Below are 15,978 nucleotides of genomic sequence, written 5' to 3'. Positions count from 1 at the left end.
CGCAAGCCGGGCCGGTGCGCCGCACGATGTGCGGCTCACCGCCGCGTTCCGTGCGGCCCGCCGCCCACGTGACACCACGCGCTCTTCGCGCCGCTGCCGCCGCTCTACGCGACACGGCCATGATTCCCGACCTCAAGCTCAGCCGGGTCTATCCGTCCAACTACGGCGCCGCGCTGAGGTGGTCGGCGGATGGCCGGCTCGCGGTCGCCGCCGAGGGCGTCGTCGAGATAATCGTGAGTCCGTCGCCGGCGCCGCTGACCCCAGACGCCCCGGATCACCAAGACCAGGGCCCTCGAGGCCGAGTACGACTACACGCAGGCCGTCGTCGGCGGGCGTGACGCCGGATTGGCTTGGACCAACTGCGTACAGGCCGGTACGTCTGTCGCCGCGCGCGCTGACCCAGACCCCGCTGGCGAGTCGGATTCGCTGACGGACGTCGACTTTGAGCGCCGGGTCGCCGACGTCGCCTGGTCGCCCAGCGGCATCGATGAGTACCGCGGGTACGGACGCCCCGCGCGCGCGCTGACCCAGGTGCCTGCTGGCTGTGTTGACGACGGCACACCGGATCGCAGTCTACTCGCCCGGCCGCGCAAACCCGGCCATCGCGCCGTGGACGGCCGTGCACGACATCAACGCGCTGGCCGCGGCTGCCGACAGCCTCCCTTCGACGGACGTCACCGAGCTGGCCGCGCTCCGGCGGCTGAGGTTCCACGCGGTCGCGTGGTCGCACGCGCTCGGCCCCGGCCAGTGTCTGCTCGCCTCCGGCAACGAGCACGGCGAGATCGTGCTCTGGCGAGTCTCGGCGCAGGGCACTGTGTTTGATGCGCGGCTGGCCGTGTCGCAGCACTGGATCAAGAGCATCAAGCTGTCGGTGCCGGCCGCCGGCGCCGACGTCTTTTTCCTGGCCGCGGCCACGGCCGGCGGCGAGCTCGTGCTGTGCGCGCTCTCGGACGACGGCTCGTTTGGTGAGTCGCGCGTGCTGTTCTCGGCGCGCGGGCCCGTCTTTTTCGAGTGGGCGCGGACGCCGGAGCCGGTGCTGGTGTGCACCGTGCCGGGGGCCATCCACGTCTTTTTCGCCGCCCACGGCACCGCGCTGACCCACGACTGCCCGGCGTTCGTGTTTCCCACGGCCGGGATCGTGTTCGCGCCGGACGCGCTCGACGGGCCGGCCCGGGTCACGGTCACGGCGGTGTCGGTGCTGGGCCACACGGAGACGGTCGCGGTGGCGCTGGCGGAGCGCACGCTGGTGGCGCCAGCGCCGGACGACGCGGCGGCCGTCGAGCGCGCGCTCGAGCTGCGCGCGCGCGTGTACGTGCGGTCGCTGAGCGCCGGCGACGGCGTGACGGCCGCCGAGACGCGCGTCTTCGGCGTCGACTCGGACCACAACGGCGACGCCAGCGTCCTGTACACGCTCTCGAACCTGGACCGGCTCAAGTACCCGATCAACTCGAAACTGTGGTCGCGCGTGGCGTTCCTGCAGCTGCGCGAGTTCGACCCGCTCGATCTGTGCCTGCGGTACCCGTTCGACGCATACGCGCCGCGGCGGCTGTTGTGGACGCTGATCGGGCTGACGCGCACGCGCCGCGAAGAGGACCGGCCGGCGTACGTGCAGACGCTGGCAGACGCGATCGCCGAGCGCGCGGCGGCCGCCGCAGCGGCGGACGCGCCGCTGGCGGCGGTCGCCGACGCGACCGAGCTGGCGGCGGCCCTGGCCGGGCGGCTCCTGGCGCAGTCACTGTTCTGGCGGCGGCTGCTGCTCGGGCTGCTCGGCTGGGCGGCCGGCGCCGCCGCCGACGCGGATGGCCGCGCGTACGAGCTGGCAGCGCAGATCCAGGTCGGCTTTATGCACGCGGTGGCGGCGCAGGCCGTGCCGCTGCTGGAGGCCGGCGGGCTGGCGGCCACGCCGCTGTCGGCGCGGCTGCTCCAGCTCTACGCGCGGCTGCTTATCCTCCGGCGGCAGCAGGTCGAGCAGGGCGCGCTGCCGGCGCTGGCGCGCGACAGCAGCGTCATGACCAGCGACGCGCTGCGGATGCTGCACTATCTCCGGCGCGCGCACGGCCACGACATCGGCGACGAGCTCCGGCAGCTGCGGGGCCTCGGCACGGCGACCGAGCACGGGACCATGGTCGACAACGCGATCATCGACCAGCAGAGCCAGTACGCCGAGGACGAGCCGGCGGAGTCCGCCGGCGCTAGGGGCGGCGGCGGCGCCACAGACGCGTGCATTGCATGTGGCGCGGAGATCGGGCTGGCGCTGGACGGGCACGTGATCAGCCGGTGCGGCTCGGGTCACGTGTGGGGTAAGTGCGGCGCAGGGCCCGCTGACGTCAGACCGGTGCGCGGTCACGCAGCTGCCGCTCGTCGCGCTCGGGCAGCGGCAGTGCGCCGGGTGCGGGCGCAAGGCGGTCGCGCTCGAGGCCGTCGGCGGCGAGCCCGCGGACTCGTTTGCGCGGCTCGTGCTCGACGTCTCGGCGAGCTGTCTCTACTGCGGCGAGCGGTACTTCCAGATGGGCGCGTGATGTATTGCTACGGCGCGGGGCCCCAGGCGGGCAGGTATATAAGAATGCAGTGGTATCACAGAGATAGTGGCCAGGCAAGTAAGGAGCGTGGGCGCGGGCAGATGACAAGAGATGGTGGCCCGCGGGGGGCGTAGATCAGAGATGGCTAGGCGAGGTCGGTGCGCTTGGACACGAGCGGGACGTCCTTGCGGCCCCACTGGGTCTTCATGGACGCGAACGCGGTCAGCAGCGCGATCTCGCGGTCGACCTGGGACTCGTCCAGGAGGATCTCGTAGTCGAACTTGTCGCGGCGGAGGAGCTTGGCCTTGCCGACGATCCGGCGGGTCTCCTCCTCCTTGCCGCCCATGTTGATGACCTTCTCGAGGTGGCGCGTGTTGGTGGACCACTGGTACGGCGCGCCGTCGGTCGTGAAGAACATGCGGTACGAGTCGAACACGGTCGACTTGCGCCGGATCTTGCGGACCTTCATCTCGGGCTTGGACTCGAAGAAGATGGCGTCCGTGTGCGCGAGCTTGCCGGCAACCTTCATCTGGTGCTTGAGCCGGAGCGTGCCGACGGGCGTGCGGTCGGGGCAGGTGAACATGAGCCACGTGTGCGACGCCTTGGAGTTGCGCTCGAGCGTGAAGACGACGTTGTTGCGCGCGTCGAGGACGTCGTAGACGGCCACGCGCTTGGGCCCGAACCAGCTGCCGGAGGGCGCGTCCTCGTCGTCCGACTCGGCGGCCGGCGCGGGCTGCTTGGTCTTCTTGGCCTTCTTGTCCTTCTTGTCCTTCTTGGCCTTCTTGTCGCGCTTGGCCTGCTTGTTGACGCGGCGCTCGTGCAGCACCGAGCGGACCGAGGGCGCGGTGGAGGGCGCGGTGGAGGGCGCGATCGACGCGGCCGACGAGCTGACCGCGGCCGCGCCGACGGCCGCGCCGGCCAGCCCGTGGCCCGCCGGCCGCGGCGGCACCGCCGGCGGCGTGAACCGCGGCCGGCGGCTGGGCGTCGCGCCGCCGAGCGCAGCCCCGTTTGGCGGCGTGTTGAGGTGGTTCAGGTGCGAGCTCGTCGCGTTCCGCAGCGGCACGTTCCGCACGCTGCTCGCCGCCGATCCGGGGGCGCTCTCGTCCGGGATGTCCTCCAGGCCGGTCCGCAGCAGGTGGCGGTGGATCCGCCGGCGCACGGTCCCGCGCAGGCCGCTGCGGTCGCTCGCGTTGCTGGCCGTGCTGGCGATGCTGGCCGTGTCGCTGCGGGTCAGCGTGTTCAGCCGCACGGCGCGCGGCGCGCGCCGCACAGGGTGCGGCGGTGGCGCCGTGACTCGTGGCGGTGCGTCACCCACCTCATCAGGTCCGGCGCCTCCGGCAGCCCGAACGCCACCGGCGGCGCCACAATCGGTGGCGGGTGCACGGCGTCCTGCGGAATGATATAGTACGCCGTCGCGCGCGACATGTCGAACGGTTCCTGCTGGGGCTTGCGCTTGCGCGACTGATCCCACTCGGTCTTGTACAGGTTCAGTAAGAACACCAGTACGTTCGCGACCGTCTTAGCCGTATTGAACGACCGTTCTAGAAGGATAACGTCGACAGCGCTCATCTCCGATGATAAGTGGACCCCGACTAGTGTTAGAGTTTTGCTGGCGTCTTTAGACACCGGCTCCGCGATTAGCTCGAGCGCTTGATAGAAGGCCGGGATAAGAATATAAAGCCCGAGTACACTCGGGTTGGGCCGTAGAAATTACCTGGGCAGCTCGAGCGGATTGCGATCGATCTATATAACCCTCTGATTTGCATATTGGCCGAGAGCGCGGTCAAGACAGTGAGATCGACAGAACAGACCAGGTAAGGACGGCGGGGAGGGGCCGGGCGAGCCGGCGGCGGCGGCGGCCGGGCTGGCAGTGCCGGCGGCGGCGGCGGCGGGCGGGCCGGCGATGGATTGGCGATGGATTGGCGATGGATTGGCGGCGGATGGCGCTGGATCGGCCGCAGAGCGAAGCTGACCCGCAGATGGCCGTCAAGACGTTTGACCTCGCCACTTTCGAGGAGCAGGTGCGCTCGGCGTACGTCGGTAGGTGGCCGCCGCGGGCGCGCTGACGGCAGACGTGATCGGCGAGAAGCTGGGCGGCAAGGTGGTCGGTGTCTCGGACGAGTTCTTCGCCGAGGCGTCGAACCTGATCAAGCCCAAGCCGGCGGTGCGCGAGCTCGGCCGGTTCACGTACAACGGCGCGTGGTACGACGGCTGGGAGACCCGGCGGCACAACCCCGAGCCTGCGGACTGGGTCGTGTTCAAGTTCGGCGTGGCGTCGGCGCAGATCATCGGCTGCGAGGTCGACACGGCGCACTTCAACGGCAACCAGGCGCCCGCGGCGTCGGTTGAGTGCGCGTACGTCGAGGCCGGCGAGCCCGACGCGTCGACGGTGTGGGACGAGGTTCTCGAGAAGACCGAGTGCGGCCCGTCGTGCCGGCAGTTCTTCGTCCGGGCGGCGTCGCTGACGGACAAGTCATACAACTTTGCCCGGCTCAAGATGTTCCCCGACGGCGGCATCGCGCGGTTCCGCCTGTACGGCCGGCCGAAGGTCGTGCTGCCGACGGACCGGTCGACGGTGCTCGACCTGGCCTCGGTCTTCAACGGCGGTCTGGCCATCGCGCAGTCGGACCAGCACTTTGGCACGACCGACAACCTGCTCCTGCCCGGCCGCGGCGTCGACATGGGCGACGGCTGGGAGACCACGCGCTCGCGGCTGCCCGGCCACGAGGACTGGGTCGAGGTCCAGCTCGGCGCGCGCGCGGTCGTCCAGAAGATCGTCGTCGACACCGCGTTCTTCCGCGGCAACTTCCCCGACCGCGTCCGCGTCGAGGGCATCGACAAGACCGGCGCCGGCAGCTGGCGCGTGCTCGTGCCCGAGCAGAAGGCCAAGGCCGACTTCGAGCACGAGTACACGGCCGCGGACGTGCTGCAGAACACGGCCGAGCCCGTGACGCACGTCCGGCTGGTGATGATCCCCGACGGCGGCTGCAAGCGGCTGCGCGTCTTCGGCACGGTCGCATAGGTGTCGTCTGATTCATTAACGTGGTCATGAGAATGTACATGAGTAAATATATATAATGACGCTGTAACTATGCGAATGCTACTGGAACTCCTGGATCTCGCGGATCAGGAACCGCTTCTCGTCGCTGAACTGCTCGTCGTCCTCGCGGTCGTTCTGGAAGTTGCGCAGGAACTCGAGCAGCTTGGCCTTGTTCTTGACGAGGATCTCGAGCACCGGCTTGGACTTGTTCGGGTTGGCCACAAACACCTTGAAGACGTGGAACGACTCGTACTGGATGTTGCGGCTGCGGTCGCGCAGCAGGTTCATGACCAGCTTGAGGTGCTCGGGCGAGTCGATGTAGGCCGTCATGACGACGTAGTTGGTCCGGTCGAGCAGGATCTCGCCCAGGAGCTTGATCGACTGCCGCTTGGTCACGTAGTTGGACGACGCCAGCAGCCCGTTGAACCGCTGGAAGAACGCGTCCGTGTGCTGGGTCAGGAACTCGAGCGCGGTCGCCTTGTGCCGCGTCAGCAGGTCCTTGAACGCCGTGAACGCGTCGCTGGCGGTCTCGAACGCCGGGACCTGGACGTAGTCGAAGAAGTTCCAGAACAGGCTGCTGCCGAGCGCGATCTTGGCCAGCGGCTCGTGCTTGATGCACTCGCGCAGGATCTGGCCGCAGTTCATCGCAATCTCGGGCTTCTCGTACCCCTTCATGAGCAGGTGCGTCACGCGCTCGTGCGTGCTCAGGTACTCCACCGTCGGGAACCGCTGCCCGATCTGCCGCTGCAGCAGCGTGTTGAACACCGTCGTCACGTCCTTGCGCAGCTCAAAGTCCAGCCGGCCCAGGTTGACGATCATCGTCTGCAGCAGGTCCGTGTTGTACGACTCCTGCGCCAGCAGCGCAATCTGGTCCGGCGCGGGCTCCGTGTCTGCCGTCAGCGCGCCCGCGCGTCCACATACCGAGGTCCCCGTTGAGCACGACCTTCATCTGCGCCAGCGTCCGCGTGATTTCGTCCGTGGCCTGCCGTCAGCGCGCCCGCGCGCGCCACCTACCCTGCGGCTGTCCGACGCGGTCTCCAGCCGGTGCAGCGAGTCCTTCAGCAGCCGGACCAGCTCCTGCGGGTTTTTTTGCCGGCTGCTGCGCGAGAACAGGAACGCCATCTGTGCCGTGCTGCGCTCGCCTGCGCGCTGCTGTCTACCGCCTGCCGCGCTGCGCGCCTGTCGCTCGCTTGCTGTTGCCGGTCCACTTGCGCGGTCCGATCGGAGACTGTCGACGAGTCTGTCGGCCTCCGCGCGACTGTCTGAGCCCTGCCCGGTCAGCCATGCCTGCCATGCGCCCGCCGCCCGCGGCGGCACTACACGCGCCTGTCCGGGCGCGCCCGCTCTCGCGCGCGCCCGCATCGCCGCCTGCGCCCCGGCCGCAGTGCCGCGGCCTCTAGCCGCGCCGGCTGCCCGCGCCGCATGCGCGCCCGCAGCGCCGCCCTGCGCACGCCCTGCGCCTCCACTTACCGGTGTTCAGCGGATGGAACGATCACGAGGCCGCCTGTGCTGCCACGGGTGCGAACGATGCTGTGTTGAGGCCTCCAGGCTGTCCTGTAAATAACTCGCGATAGCGATTTTATGGTGGTGAGAATTGCAATTCGACCATGGCCGTCGCGACAGTCGCACTTGGCCGTCTACAACACCGGCCGCACGCCCGGGCCGCTCCCCGAGCAGGGGGCGGCCGATCGGCGGCCTCAGGTCGGCTGGAGTGCGCGATCGCGCTTGTCGACACGACCGCTGGCCGCCGGCGGGCCTGGCCCAGTTTGGCCGCCTGCTTGCTGGGCAGCTGGACTGCCGGTCAGGCCAGACACAACAGCCACCGGCCGTGATGGCTGGCAGGTACGTCTGGCGCCGTCGGGCACGCCTCGGTTAGCCCGCCGGCCGGCCATCAGCCGGCCGCTGACGCGGGCCGCGGCCCCACGGCGTGCGGCCGCGGCCAGATCGCCGCGGCCGCCCCCCCATCCACCGGCCAGGGCTCTGGCCACACCCATACAGTAGAGCGGCCGTAGCCAGCGCCGGCAGGGGTGCGGCGGCGTGACGTCCCCACAGGCGGCGCCCCGGCAAGCCTCACGGCGGGGGCAGGTGCAGCAGGCCCGCAGGCGGCGGCCGCTGGCCGGCAATCGTCGCCGTCGTCGTCTTCTAGAACGTGTCAGACAGCCAATGGCCACCCGGCGGCCACACGATCGGCGGCCGCGGACGCACGCCAGAGCGGCGGCTGCAGATGCCGGCAGCAGCATCCGCGGCCGCGTGCGTGCGGTGGCCGCGGCCTGCTTGTCGCCGTTCAGAGACTAGGGCAGCGCAGCGGGGGGGGGCCCCTCTTATGGCGGCTGTTCCGCGGCAGACGGGCCATGCCGCAGGCTGCAAGTGGAGGGCCCTTGCGAGCCGCGCGAGCTGCGGCGCGGCCGTTTTGGGAACGCGTTTGCAAGCTGGCGCTGTCAGGGCCAGCCGTGGCTGGTGGGCACGCGCCGGTGTCTCTGGCTGAAACGCGGCTGGACAGCGGACGCACGGGACACGGCTGGCGGGCGACGAGTCGCGCGAGTCGCGTGTGCGCCGCGGGCAAGCCGGCGCGCGAGCGCGTGCACGCGCGGGCGGCGCGGCTGGCACGGCCCGGATGGGTCCGGCGCTCGGCGGGTGCCGGCGGCGCAGCGGCCGGCCCGCCGCGTGCGCAGACAGGGGGCGCGGGCAGTCCCCGCGACAGCCCCAAATGGCCCCGCGATCGGCACATCCAACCGACCGGGACTGTTTCAGTCGGCTGCAGGACTCTGCAGGCCAGCAGCCGCGGCTAACCGCCCAGGGGCCGGCATGTTTGATGCAGGTTCAGCAGCCGCTGTCCCGGGGCCGTGGCGGCGCCTCGCGGGCGGTGCCGACGGCCCTCGCGCGGCGTGCGGCTCGCGTACGCCGGCGGCCGCCCAGGGGCCCGCCTTGCAGCGCCGCAGGCGCTCGCGGCGAGCTCACGGCGCGGGCGCGGCCGCGGCCGCAGGGGCGGGCGCCGCGGCGGCGACCCGCATTCCCGCAGGCCTGTCCGTGCGCGTGCAGGCGCGTGACGCAGGCGGCAGTGCCGCGACAGCCGCCATGCAGACACGTGCATAAGCGCGCAGCTGCGCGCGCCGACCCGCGTTGACCCGCATACCGTCCATGCATCCTAGCGCGGACCACTGCACGCTCGCCCGAGGGGCTGCAGAAACGCGTCCCCGACGGGGGCACGGCCGCGCCCGCAGCCGCTCTATTCTGGACGTATGCCAGATTCGGCCGCCGTCGCCCGCGTCTGAGTCGCAGTAGCGCGTCTGGTTCCCCGACAGGGACTAGTGTGTTTGGCCCAACGCATCAAACATTTGTCTGCAACAAACACGTCCGTCCGCAGCCGCGGCCGGCCAAACACTCGTCCATCACGAGAATCCGCGACGCAATCCGCAGCTCTCGCAGGCCTCTTTGCTCGTGCCCTCGCTCTCTGCCCGACCCCGCCCGGCGCGCCACTCGTTTCGCCCTCCTGCCGCTCGTTCCCGGGCCGCCCACCTCTCGGCCGTCTGCCCGCTCTCCGACGCCGACGCGCCGTCGGACGCATGCCGCAGCCACCCGCCAGCTGTGCTCCCCGTCTGGCCGTCGCCGATTCGATGCCCCCGGCCGCCCGCGCCCGCTAACATGTCTGCGCCTGCTCTCGACCTCGATCTCGGCGACGACTGCGCGCCGCGCGAGTACGTGCCGGCGCCGCCGAGCCCGCCCTCGCCGGGCTCCAGCGGCAGCGTGTACAACGCGCTGAGCACGTACGACGACGATGACCGCGACGACCGCCTCGACTCGGTCGACATCGTGCGCCCGCCGTCCGCGCCGCCCGCCGACGCGGCCGCGGCCGGCTCGGCCTTCTCGACGCCGCGCCGCTCGCCGGCCTCGGCGCGCGTGGGCTCGGCCCGGCCGCTGCCAGACATGCTGCCGCCCGAGTGGGTGTCGCCGCGGTCGCGGCTCAAGGGCTCGTCCCGCAACGGCGGTCGCGTGTCCACCGCGACCTCGCACCCGGCCTTCGCCTCGATCTTTCCCGACTCGCGCGCGGTTTCGGCCGCCGCCGCCGCCCGCTCGTTTTCCGTCACCAGCGCGCAGTCGCGCGCGCACTTTGTGGCCCCCGAAATCTTCGACAAACTCTCGCTGCCGCCAGGCTGCAACGCGCCGAGCATCGTGCGCTTCTCGCCTGGCGGCGAGCTGCTCGGCGCCACTGTCCCCCGGCTGATCGCCGAAATCACGTCCGCCGACAAGCTCGACTACTCGTTCCTGACCGACTTCTTCATGACCTACCGCCAGTTTGTCACGCCGCACGACCTCCTCGGCCACCTTGTGTCGCGCTACATCTGGGCGGTCAACCGCGGCGACGTGCCGTCGCGCGCTGTACGCGTCCGCACCTTTGTCGCCTTGCGCCACTGGATCCTCAACTACTTTGGAGACGACTGGGTCCCGTCGCCAGTCCTGCGCCACGACTTTGTGGCTGCCATCAACAGCATGTGTCTCTCGGACAAGATCGCCCTGTCGCCGACCGACCGCTGCATCCTGGGCGAGCTCAAGCGGTACTGGATCCGCGCGCTGGCCATGTACTGGGACATGCCCATGTCCGAGCTCATGAAGTCCGCCGAGCAGTGTTTTCGCACGGCCATCTCGCCAGGTGGTCTCATCGGCACCCGCTCCATGGGGCCCACGCTGTCGTCTGGACCGGCCAGCGTAGCTCCTTCGTCCCGCCGCCGCCCACACACTGCGCGTTCCAAGCGAGCGCCCAAGCCAGCGGCCCTGTTCCAAGGGCCCGCGTCTGCGGTCGATCCGCATGGCGTGACCGGCCAATTGGCATCGTCGCCTATCATTTCCAGCGTACACGACGCGACCGGCTCTCCGCCGCGGACGCCTCGCACGCCGCGGACGCCGCGGTCCGCCGGGTTCCCGCCGGTCGCGTACTCGTTACCTATCAGCGACCACCCCCCCGCGAACCGGCCACCGTCGCTTCTCGAGGACTCAAACAGCTCGTCCGACTCCTCGGGCGAGGCAGAATTCGGCGGCAAGTCCGCTCCGTCGGCGGACGATGCCGGCCAACTTCGCAAGGGCTTTCTCATCCGCGGTGGGACCCTCATGCTCTCGGATGAGCAGGCCATGGTCGGCCAGGTCATTCCGCCAACGCCGCCACGCGAGCTCAACTACAGCCGCGACAACACGCGACGGCCGTTCAAGGCTCTGCGAAAGATGTTTGGCAACACTCCGGAGATCACTCGGAGTCTGTCTCAGCTGGCCATGGTGAACCCGATCGACCACGGCCGCGACCAGGAGGTCCGCATCGACATTCTGGCGGCGAGTGTGGTTGACAACTACCGCAACCTGTCGAGCAAGTACGACATGGCGAACTCTGCGTCGCAGGACGACCTTCTGTCGAGCGACGGTACCGTCAACTATACCCCCCGAGACCCCCGGGACGACGATGGAGACGAAGAGGACGAAGACGAGGACGAGGATTACGCGCATCGCTACGACGGCATTGCCGAGGACACTACTGTTGAGTCGATCGTGATTCGCGCGCCGTCGCCCGAGTCGTCTGTGAGCTCGACGCCGGTGCCGGAACTCGGCCGAGACCAGAACTACAACTCAGGCTCAGACTACTTTGGGGACAGCCGGCTACGGTCATCGTACAGTCCGTACGAGCACATTGCGCAGGTCAGCGACCAGATGTCAATGCGCGGGTCGATTATCGACGACTCGTACCATGATGACGGCCGGTCGTTTGACCGCGATAATATGAGTCTGGCGTACGTGCCGTCGGTGGGTACAAGCTCAGACCGTGCATTCTCCTTTGGCAGTCTGGGCCACCGGGTTGTCTCAGACACGAGGTTCGATGTCTCGCGTTCGGTCTCGATCGCGGACTCTGTTTTGGAGTCGTTTAACAACGATGCAGCAGTGCTGAATATGTCCGACTTGCGGCTGACTCTGCGCAACAGCCCGGCGTCTTCGACAGACTACTCTGCGTCTGTCGGCGGACGCAGCGCGGCCAGCAGCTTGGCCGTGGATCGGCGGCCGCGGCAGCTGAGTCGGCGACCTCCATTGAACACTTACACGCCGTATGTTGACCAAGGCACGCTGCACGCGCGGGACATGTCTTCGTCGAGCGAGTCGTCGGCGTCATTTGCCCGGCGAGACGTGTCTGGCAAGCCGATGCTGCGGCGGCAGCCCGGCGGTGCGAACCTCAAGCAGACCGAGCACCGTCGGCAACGACAGCCGTCGTCGTATCACGGCAGGTCGTCTTCGCCTAGTCTGTATGGCGGCAGCGTGATCGGCCGATACTCGGTCGACAGCCTGTCGTCGGCGCGCGCGGGCAGCTACACGGGCTACGAACGCGCGAACCCGTTCGGGGCCGAGTACCAGGGCAGTGACTCGGACAAGGAGAACTTCACGGCCAAGCGCGCGGCAAGCACGACCGACACGTCGGGCAGCAGCGAGGTTTACATTGGCATTCCTGGCATCTCCGCCGACATCGCACGGGAGATCCAGAAGCTGGCCAAGATCCCCGACGACGACACTGGCGGCGAGGACCCTATCCAGGTGGCGCTGATGAAGCTCGAGGGGACGTACGAGCAGCACTTTCCGCAGCGGCAGACGTGGACCGGGTGGTCGACGCGGGAGCGCGAGGCCGGCCATGGCGAAGACCTCGTGGTGCGTAACCGGACGACACTGTCGACGACGAACTCCAACCACCACAAGGACACGTCGCAGTCGTCGCACGTGGCGTCGACGATGCAGTCGCTGCAGGAGTTCAGCATGGAGCAGCCCAACACGACGTCGTCGTTCTCGATCCACAGCGACCAGTCGGACGGCAAGGCGCTGAGCGAGCACTTTGGGCACAGCTACGAGCGCAGCACGGACACGAGCGCGGTACTGGACAGCCGGTCGGAGCTGGCGACGTCGCTGGCAGACGAGTACCCGAGCCGGCGGACGTCGACGGTGGCGTCGGAGACGACGTCGGTCAACTCGAGCATGATCTCGCTGAGCATCCATCTGCCGTTCATCCTCCAGTACAGCTCGAAGCAGCTGGCCGAGCAGTTCACGCTGATCGACCGGGACTCGATCGCGGAGATCGACTGGAAGGAGCTGATCGACCTCAACTGGAAGCAGGACGTGGCGGCCGTGCAGGACTGGCTCGAGTTTGTGACGCTCAAGGACCCGCGGCCGGTGGAGCTCATCATCACGCGGTTCAACCTGATGACGGGCTGGGTGACGTCCGAGATCCTGCTGACGCGGCAGCTGCACGAGCGGATCCGGGTGATTGTCAAGTTCATACACATCGCGGCCGAGACGCGGCGGCTGCAGAACTACTCGACGTTCATGCAGATCACGCTGGCGCTGGCGTCGAGCACGGTGCAGCGGCTGGCCACGACGTGGAGCCGGGTGCCGCGCGCGGACCTGGCGCTGTTCAAGGCGCTCGAGGAGGTCGCGTCGCCGCTGCGCAACTTCAAGAACCTGCGGCTCGAGATGGACAACGCGCGGCTGAGCGCCGGCTGCGTGCCCTTCGTCGGCCTCTTTCTGTCGGACCTCACCTTCAACGCGCAGACGTCGGCGCACCTGGTCGACAGCGCCGAGCCCTCGCCGCGGCTGGCCGAGTCGGCCGACGACATCTTCGAGGCGTTCCGGTCCGACCGGCGGCTGCTCAACATCGAGCGGTTCCGCACGTCGGCCGCGATCGTCAAGAAGCTGCTGCAGTTCCTCGAGGCCGCCGCGGTCTACGCGCTCAAGGTCGACCGCGAGGTCGTCTCCAAGTGCGTCTACATTTCATGCCTGAACGATGATGAGATTGACGAATGCTTAACGTTGCTGAATGATCCTTGATGAAAAGTCTGACCCCAGTTTTTTTTCATACATTTTTGATTAGGCGTCTGGGTGCTGTTTAATCGTTTACGTCGTGTTTGAGCTCATTTACATGCGACGCCGGTCGCCGACCGGCTTAATTTTGGATTCTTGATGTACTTTTATTACTCTGGCCGCGGCCGCAATAGACTAGTGAGCGTGTGTACAGGCCGGCGCCGCCGGCGAAACTTTTCCAAACCATCAAAACTGCAAGCGGCGGTCAGCGCATGTGGAACTGCTGCTTGACCGTCTTGACGCCGGTGTCGAGCTCGAGGTCGATCTCGATCTCGCGCGAGTTGGTCGTGCTCTTGGTGTAGGCGATCGAGCCGGTGAGCTTGTCGCCGACCGGGACGGACTGTGCGCCCGAGAAGAGCAGGGCGCCGCTGCGCCAGTGCGTCTGCTTCGGTCCCCAGGGGCCGGTCGTGAAGCCGAGCGAGCCCGAGGGCTTCGTCCAGGACTCGGCGCGGGCGTCGGCCTCGACGACCTCGTCGCGCGACCGCGTGAAGTACGTGTCAAAGTAGATGACCAGGCCGTCGAGCGCCTCGGGCTTGGTCTTGTCCAGCGGGATGGTGAACGGCGCGCTGAAGTCGAGCTCCGGCACCGAGATCGTGTGCAGCGGCAGCGTCTTGAACACGGCCGGCTCGGTGACCATGGCCGACGCCGGGAACGACTCGACCAGGACCTCGTCGAAGATGCGCGGCTTCATGGCCGACATCTTGAAGCCGTAGATGTCGTTCCAGAAGTTGACCTTGTCGTTGACGAACTCGTCGTCGTGCATGCCCGCGACCAGCAGCCGGCACTCGGACGGGACCATGAGCCCGTCCGGCTTGAGGTACCGGTCGCGCGCCGAGATGACCGAGTCGAACATGGCCTCGTACAGCAGCGCGTAGCCCATCCACTCGGACACGATGATGTCGACCTTGTCGACCGGCAGCGTGAGGTCCTCGATCTTGCCACGCAGACACGTGATGACGCCGTCGAGCCCGTTCTCGTACACGTTCGCGATCGCCTTCTCGATGATGTTGGAGTTGTCGACGGCGATGACCTTGCGGGCGCCGGCCTTGGCGCAGAACATGGACAGGATGCCGGTGCCGCAGCCGACGTCGAGGACGACCTTGTCCTTGAAGACGTCCTTGTTGTTGTAGATGAAGTCGCGGTACGACTCGGTGCGGACGGTGTCCTTGAGCATGGACTCGTGGATCTCGTTGTACGAGTACGACTCGAAGTAGTGGGTGTCGTCGTCGCGCTTGGGGGCGGCGGTGGCCGCGGCCGCGGCCGCAGGTGCGCCCGCGCTCGACACGGACGACCGCCGGCTCGACGCAGCCGAGTCCAGCTCCTTGTTGAGCACGCTCTTGACGAGCGCCTTGTACTCGGTGAACTGGCTGCGCAGGTCCCGCAGCTGCTCCTCGAGCGCGGCCACCTTCTGGGCGTTTTCGTGGCTCTCGTTGGACGGGAAATCGTCGTCGTCGTCGTCGTCGTCGTCCTGGATGCCAAACAGCAGCGCGTCGTCCTCCATCACCGGCTTGAGGTACTGGCTGTTCTCGAGAAAGACCTCAGGGTGATTGAGCTCCGGCGCCTTGCCGTCTTTGACCGTCGCCCGCACGTAGTTGATCAGCTTGAGCTTGCCGAAGAAGTCCAGGCCGAGCCCGCGCTTGAGCGAGTTGAAATCGAAGCTGTGGTCGATCGCGCAGTGCTCCCAGACCTGCCGGGCGTTCTCGAACGTGAGCTCGCAGAACAGACAGACCGGCCGGGTCTCGTCGTCGGCGGTCCAGTCGGACGCGGACTCGAGCTCGTTTTCCTGGATCAGGTCCTCAAAGTCCTCGATATCGCTCTCGACGGTCTCGGACCGCTTGGCGGCCGCTGCAGAGTCCGCCATGGTGTGTGTTGGTCGTGCTAGGGCGCGCTTGCCGGGATCTCGTTCTCGAGTGCTTACGTGCGCGTTGTCGGCCGTAAACTGGAGATCGGAGCGATTGCGCGGGCTGGAGAAATTTGTAGGAAATTTTTTTTCTGGGACATAAAGTGGTCAAGACGACACGCAGGAACGGCAAAGAGGAACAAACACGACGCCGGACGCGCGCAATGACTTGTGCACGCTCTGAAACCAACACTGCTGGATGCAGCGAATTGAGCGCTGCCGGATGAGACCCCGATGGCGATAGATCGCACGGTGCGGCGAGTGCGACGGCGATAAAACTGCGATCGACCGCGTTCGTGTTTGATACGCGCCCAACAGACGCGTATGCGACGGATCGGGCGACCAACCGGCGCCGCCGCGGCGAATGTGGACTACACGGATTTACTGGCGATGGATCGGGCGGGCGCCGAGTGCACCTGTGGTCGTCATGGCCGTTGCCAGATCAGCCGTACGGCCACGAAAGAAGACCGTGGGGCTTTCCCGCGAGCGCGTTTCGCCTCTGCCCGCAGGGCAGCTACCCTCGACGGAGTCGCCGCCCGCGGCGCGGGGGGGGGGGCCGCCCCGCCGGGGGGGCGGCCGCGGGGGGGGGGGCCGCCCCCGCCGGCCCCCCCCGGTGGGGGCCGAAACACCCCCCCCCCCCCCGG

General features: G+C 68.1%; 6 protein-coding genes across 6 annotated transcripts; 3 read left to right on the top strand and 3 right to left on the bottom strand.

Annotated features, from left to right (window-relative positions):
* The first annotated feature begins 87 nt into the window (after window positions 1–87).
* Window positions 88–2,592, top strand: V1510DRAFT_435271 (transcription factor IIIC subunit delta N-term-domain-containing protein). Its single transcript, XM_066935545.1, has 5 exons — window positions 88–233; window positions 265–373; window positions 404–500; window positions 532–2,300; window positions 2,332–2,592. The coding sequence occupies exons 1-5, from the start codon at window positions 120–122 to the stop codon at window positions 2,517–2,519; spliced, it is 2,277 nt and encodes a 758-aa protein (XP_066788581.1). The 5' UTR covers window positions 88–119; the 3' UTR covers window positions 2,520–2,592.
* Window positions 2,397–3,418, bottom strand: V1510DRAFT_417690 (uncharacterized protein). The gene has a single exon (XM_066933992.1). The coding sequence runs from the start codon at window positions 3,100–3,102 to the stop codon at window positions 2,665–2,667; it is 438 nt and encodes a 145-aa protein (XP_066788580.1). The 5' UTR covers window positions 3,103–3,418; the 3' UTR covers window positions 2,397–2,664.
* A 758-nt stretch (window positions 3,419–4,176) lies between these two features.
* V1510DRAFT_417688 (galactose-binding domain-like protein) lies at window positions 4,177–5,608 on the top strand. The gene is made up of 3 exons (XM_066933991.1): window positions 4,177–4,333; window positions 4,499–4,559; window positions 4,592–5,608. The coding sequence occupies exons 2-3, from the start codon at window positions 4,499–4,501 to the stop codon at window positions 5,539–5,541; spliced, it is 1,011 nt and encodes a 336-aa protein (XP_066788579.1). The 5' UTR covers window positions 4,177–4,333; the 3' UTR covers window positions 5,542–5,608.
* On the bottom strand, window positions 5,483–7,141 carry V1510DRAFT_133711 (Mo25-like protein). The gene is made up of 4 exons (XM_066930325.1): window positions 7,030–7,141; window positions 6,574–6,828; window positions 6,481–6,541; window positions 5,483–6,449 (listed from the first exon to the last, which is right to left on the bottom strand). Exons 2-4 carry the CDS (start codon window positions 6,679–6,681, stop codon window positions 5,620–5,622), a joined length of 999 nt encoding a protein of 332 aa, XP_066788578.1. The 5' UTR covers window positions 6,682–6,828; window positions 7,030–7,141; the 3' UTR covers window positions 5,483–5,619.
* A 2,308-nt stretch (window positions 7,142–9,449) lies between these two features.
* On the top strand, window positions 9,450–13,581 carry V1510DRAFT_417681 (ras guanine nucleotide exchange factor domain-containing protein). Its single transcript, XM_066933990.1, has one exon. It carries the CDS (start codon window positions 9,484–9,486, stop codon window positions 13,399–13,401), a length of 3,918 nt encoding a protein of 1,305 aa, XP_066788577.1. The 5' UTR covers window positions 9,450–9,483; the 3' UTR covers window positions 13,402–13,581.
* Window positions 13,349–15,396, bottom strand: V1510DRAFT_417680 (S-adenosyl-L-methionine-dependent methyltransferase). Its single transcript, XM_066933989.1, has one exon. It carries the CDS (start codon window positions 15,293–15,295, stop codon window positions 13,640–13,642), a length of 1,656 nt encoding a protein of 551 aa, XP_066788576.1. The 5' UTR covers window positions 15,296–15,396; the 3' UTR covers window positions 13,349–13,639.
* Window positions 15,397–15,978: the final 582 nt, after the last annotated feature.

The sequence above is a fragment of the Dipodascopsis tothii genome, assembly GCF_038497935.1.
Source record: "Dipodascopsis tothii strain CBS 759.85 unplaced genomic scaffold V1510scaffold_17, whole genome shotgun sequence".
Lineage (NCBI taxonomy): Eukaryota > Fungi > Ascomycota > Lipomycetes > Lipomycetales > Lipomycetaceae > Neoaidaea > Neoaidaea tothii.
The sequence above is the reverse complement of the archived record's forward strand: the minus strand, read 5'-3'. Positions and strand labels throughout refer to the sequence as shown.

Coding starts and splice junctions, on each gene's coding strand:
- V1510DRAFT_417688 (XM_066933991.1), top strand. CDS start 4,499: ATGGCCGTCAAGACGTTTGACCTCGCCACTTTCGAGGAGCAGGTGCGC. Junction 4,560..4,591: donor GGTGCGCTCGGCGTACGTCG/GTAGGTGGCCGC, acceptor CGCTGACGGCAG/ACGTGATCGGCGAGAAGCTG.
- V1510DRAFT_133711 (XM_066930325.1), bottom strand. CDS start 6,681: ATGGCGTTCCTGTTCTCGCGCAGCAGCCGGCAAAAAAACCCGCAGGAG. Junction 6,542..6,573: donor CCGCGTCGGACAGCCGCAGG/GTAGGTGGCGCG, acceptor CGCTGACGGCAG/GCCACGGACGAAATCACGCG. Junction 6,450..6,480: donor CGTGCTCAACGGGGACCTCG/GTATGTGGACGC, acceptor CGCTGACGGCAG/ACACGGAGCCCGCGCCGGAC.
- V1510DRAFT_417690 (XM_066933992.1), bottom strand. CDS start 3,102: ATGTTCACCTGCCCCGACCGCACGCCCGTCGGCACGCTCCGGCTCAAG.
- V1510DRAFT_435271 (XM_066935545.1), top strand. CDS start 120: ATGATTCCCGACCTCAAGCTCAGCCGGGTCTATCCGTCCAACTACGGC. Junction 234..264: donor AGGGCGTCGTCGAGATAATC/GTGAGTCCGTCG, acceptor CGCTGACCCCAG/ACGCCCCGGATCACCAAGAC. Junction 374..403: donor GACCAACTGCGTACAGGCCG/GTACGTCTGTCG, acceptor GCGCTGACCCAG/ACCCCGCTGGCGAGTCGGAT.
- V1510DRAFT_417680 (XM_066933989.1), bottom strand. CDS start 15,295: ATGGCGGACTCTGCAGCGGCCGCCAAGCGGTCCGAGACCGTCGAGAGC.
- V1510DRAFT_417681 (XM_066933990.1), top strand. CDS start 9,484: ATGCTGCCGCCCGAGTGGGTGTCGCCGCGGTCGCGGCTCAAGGGCTCG.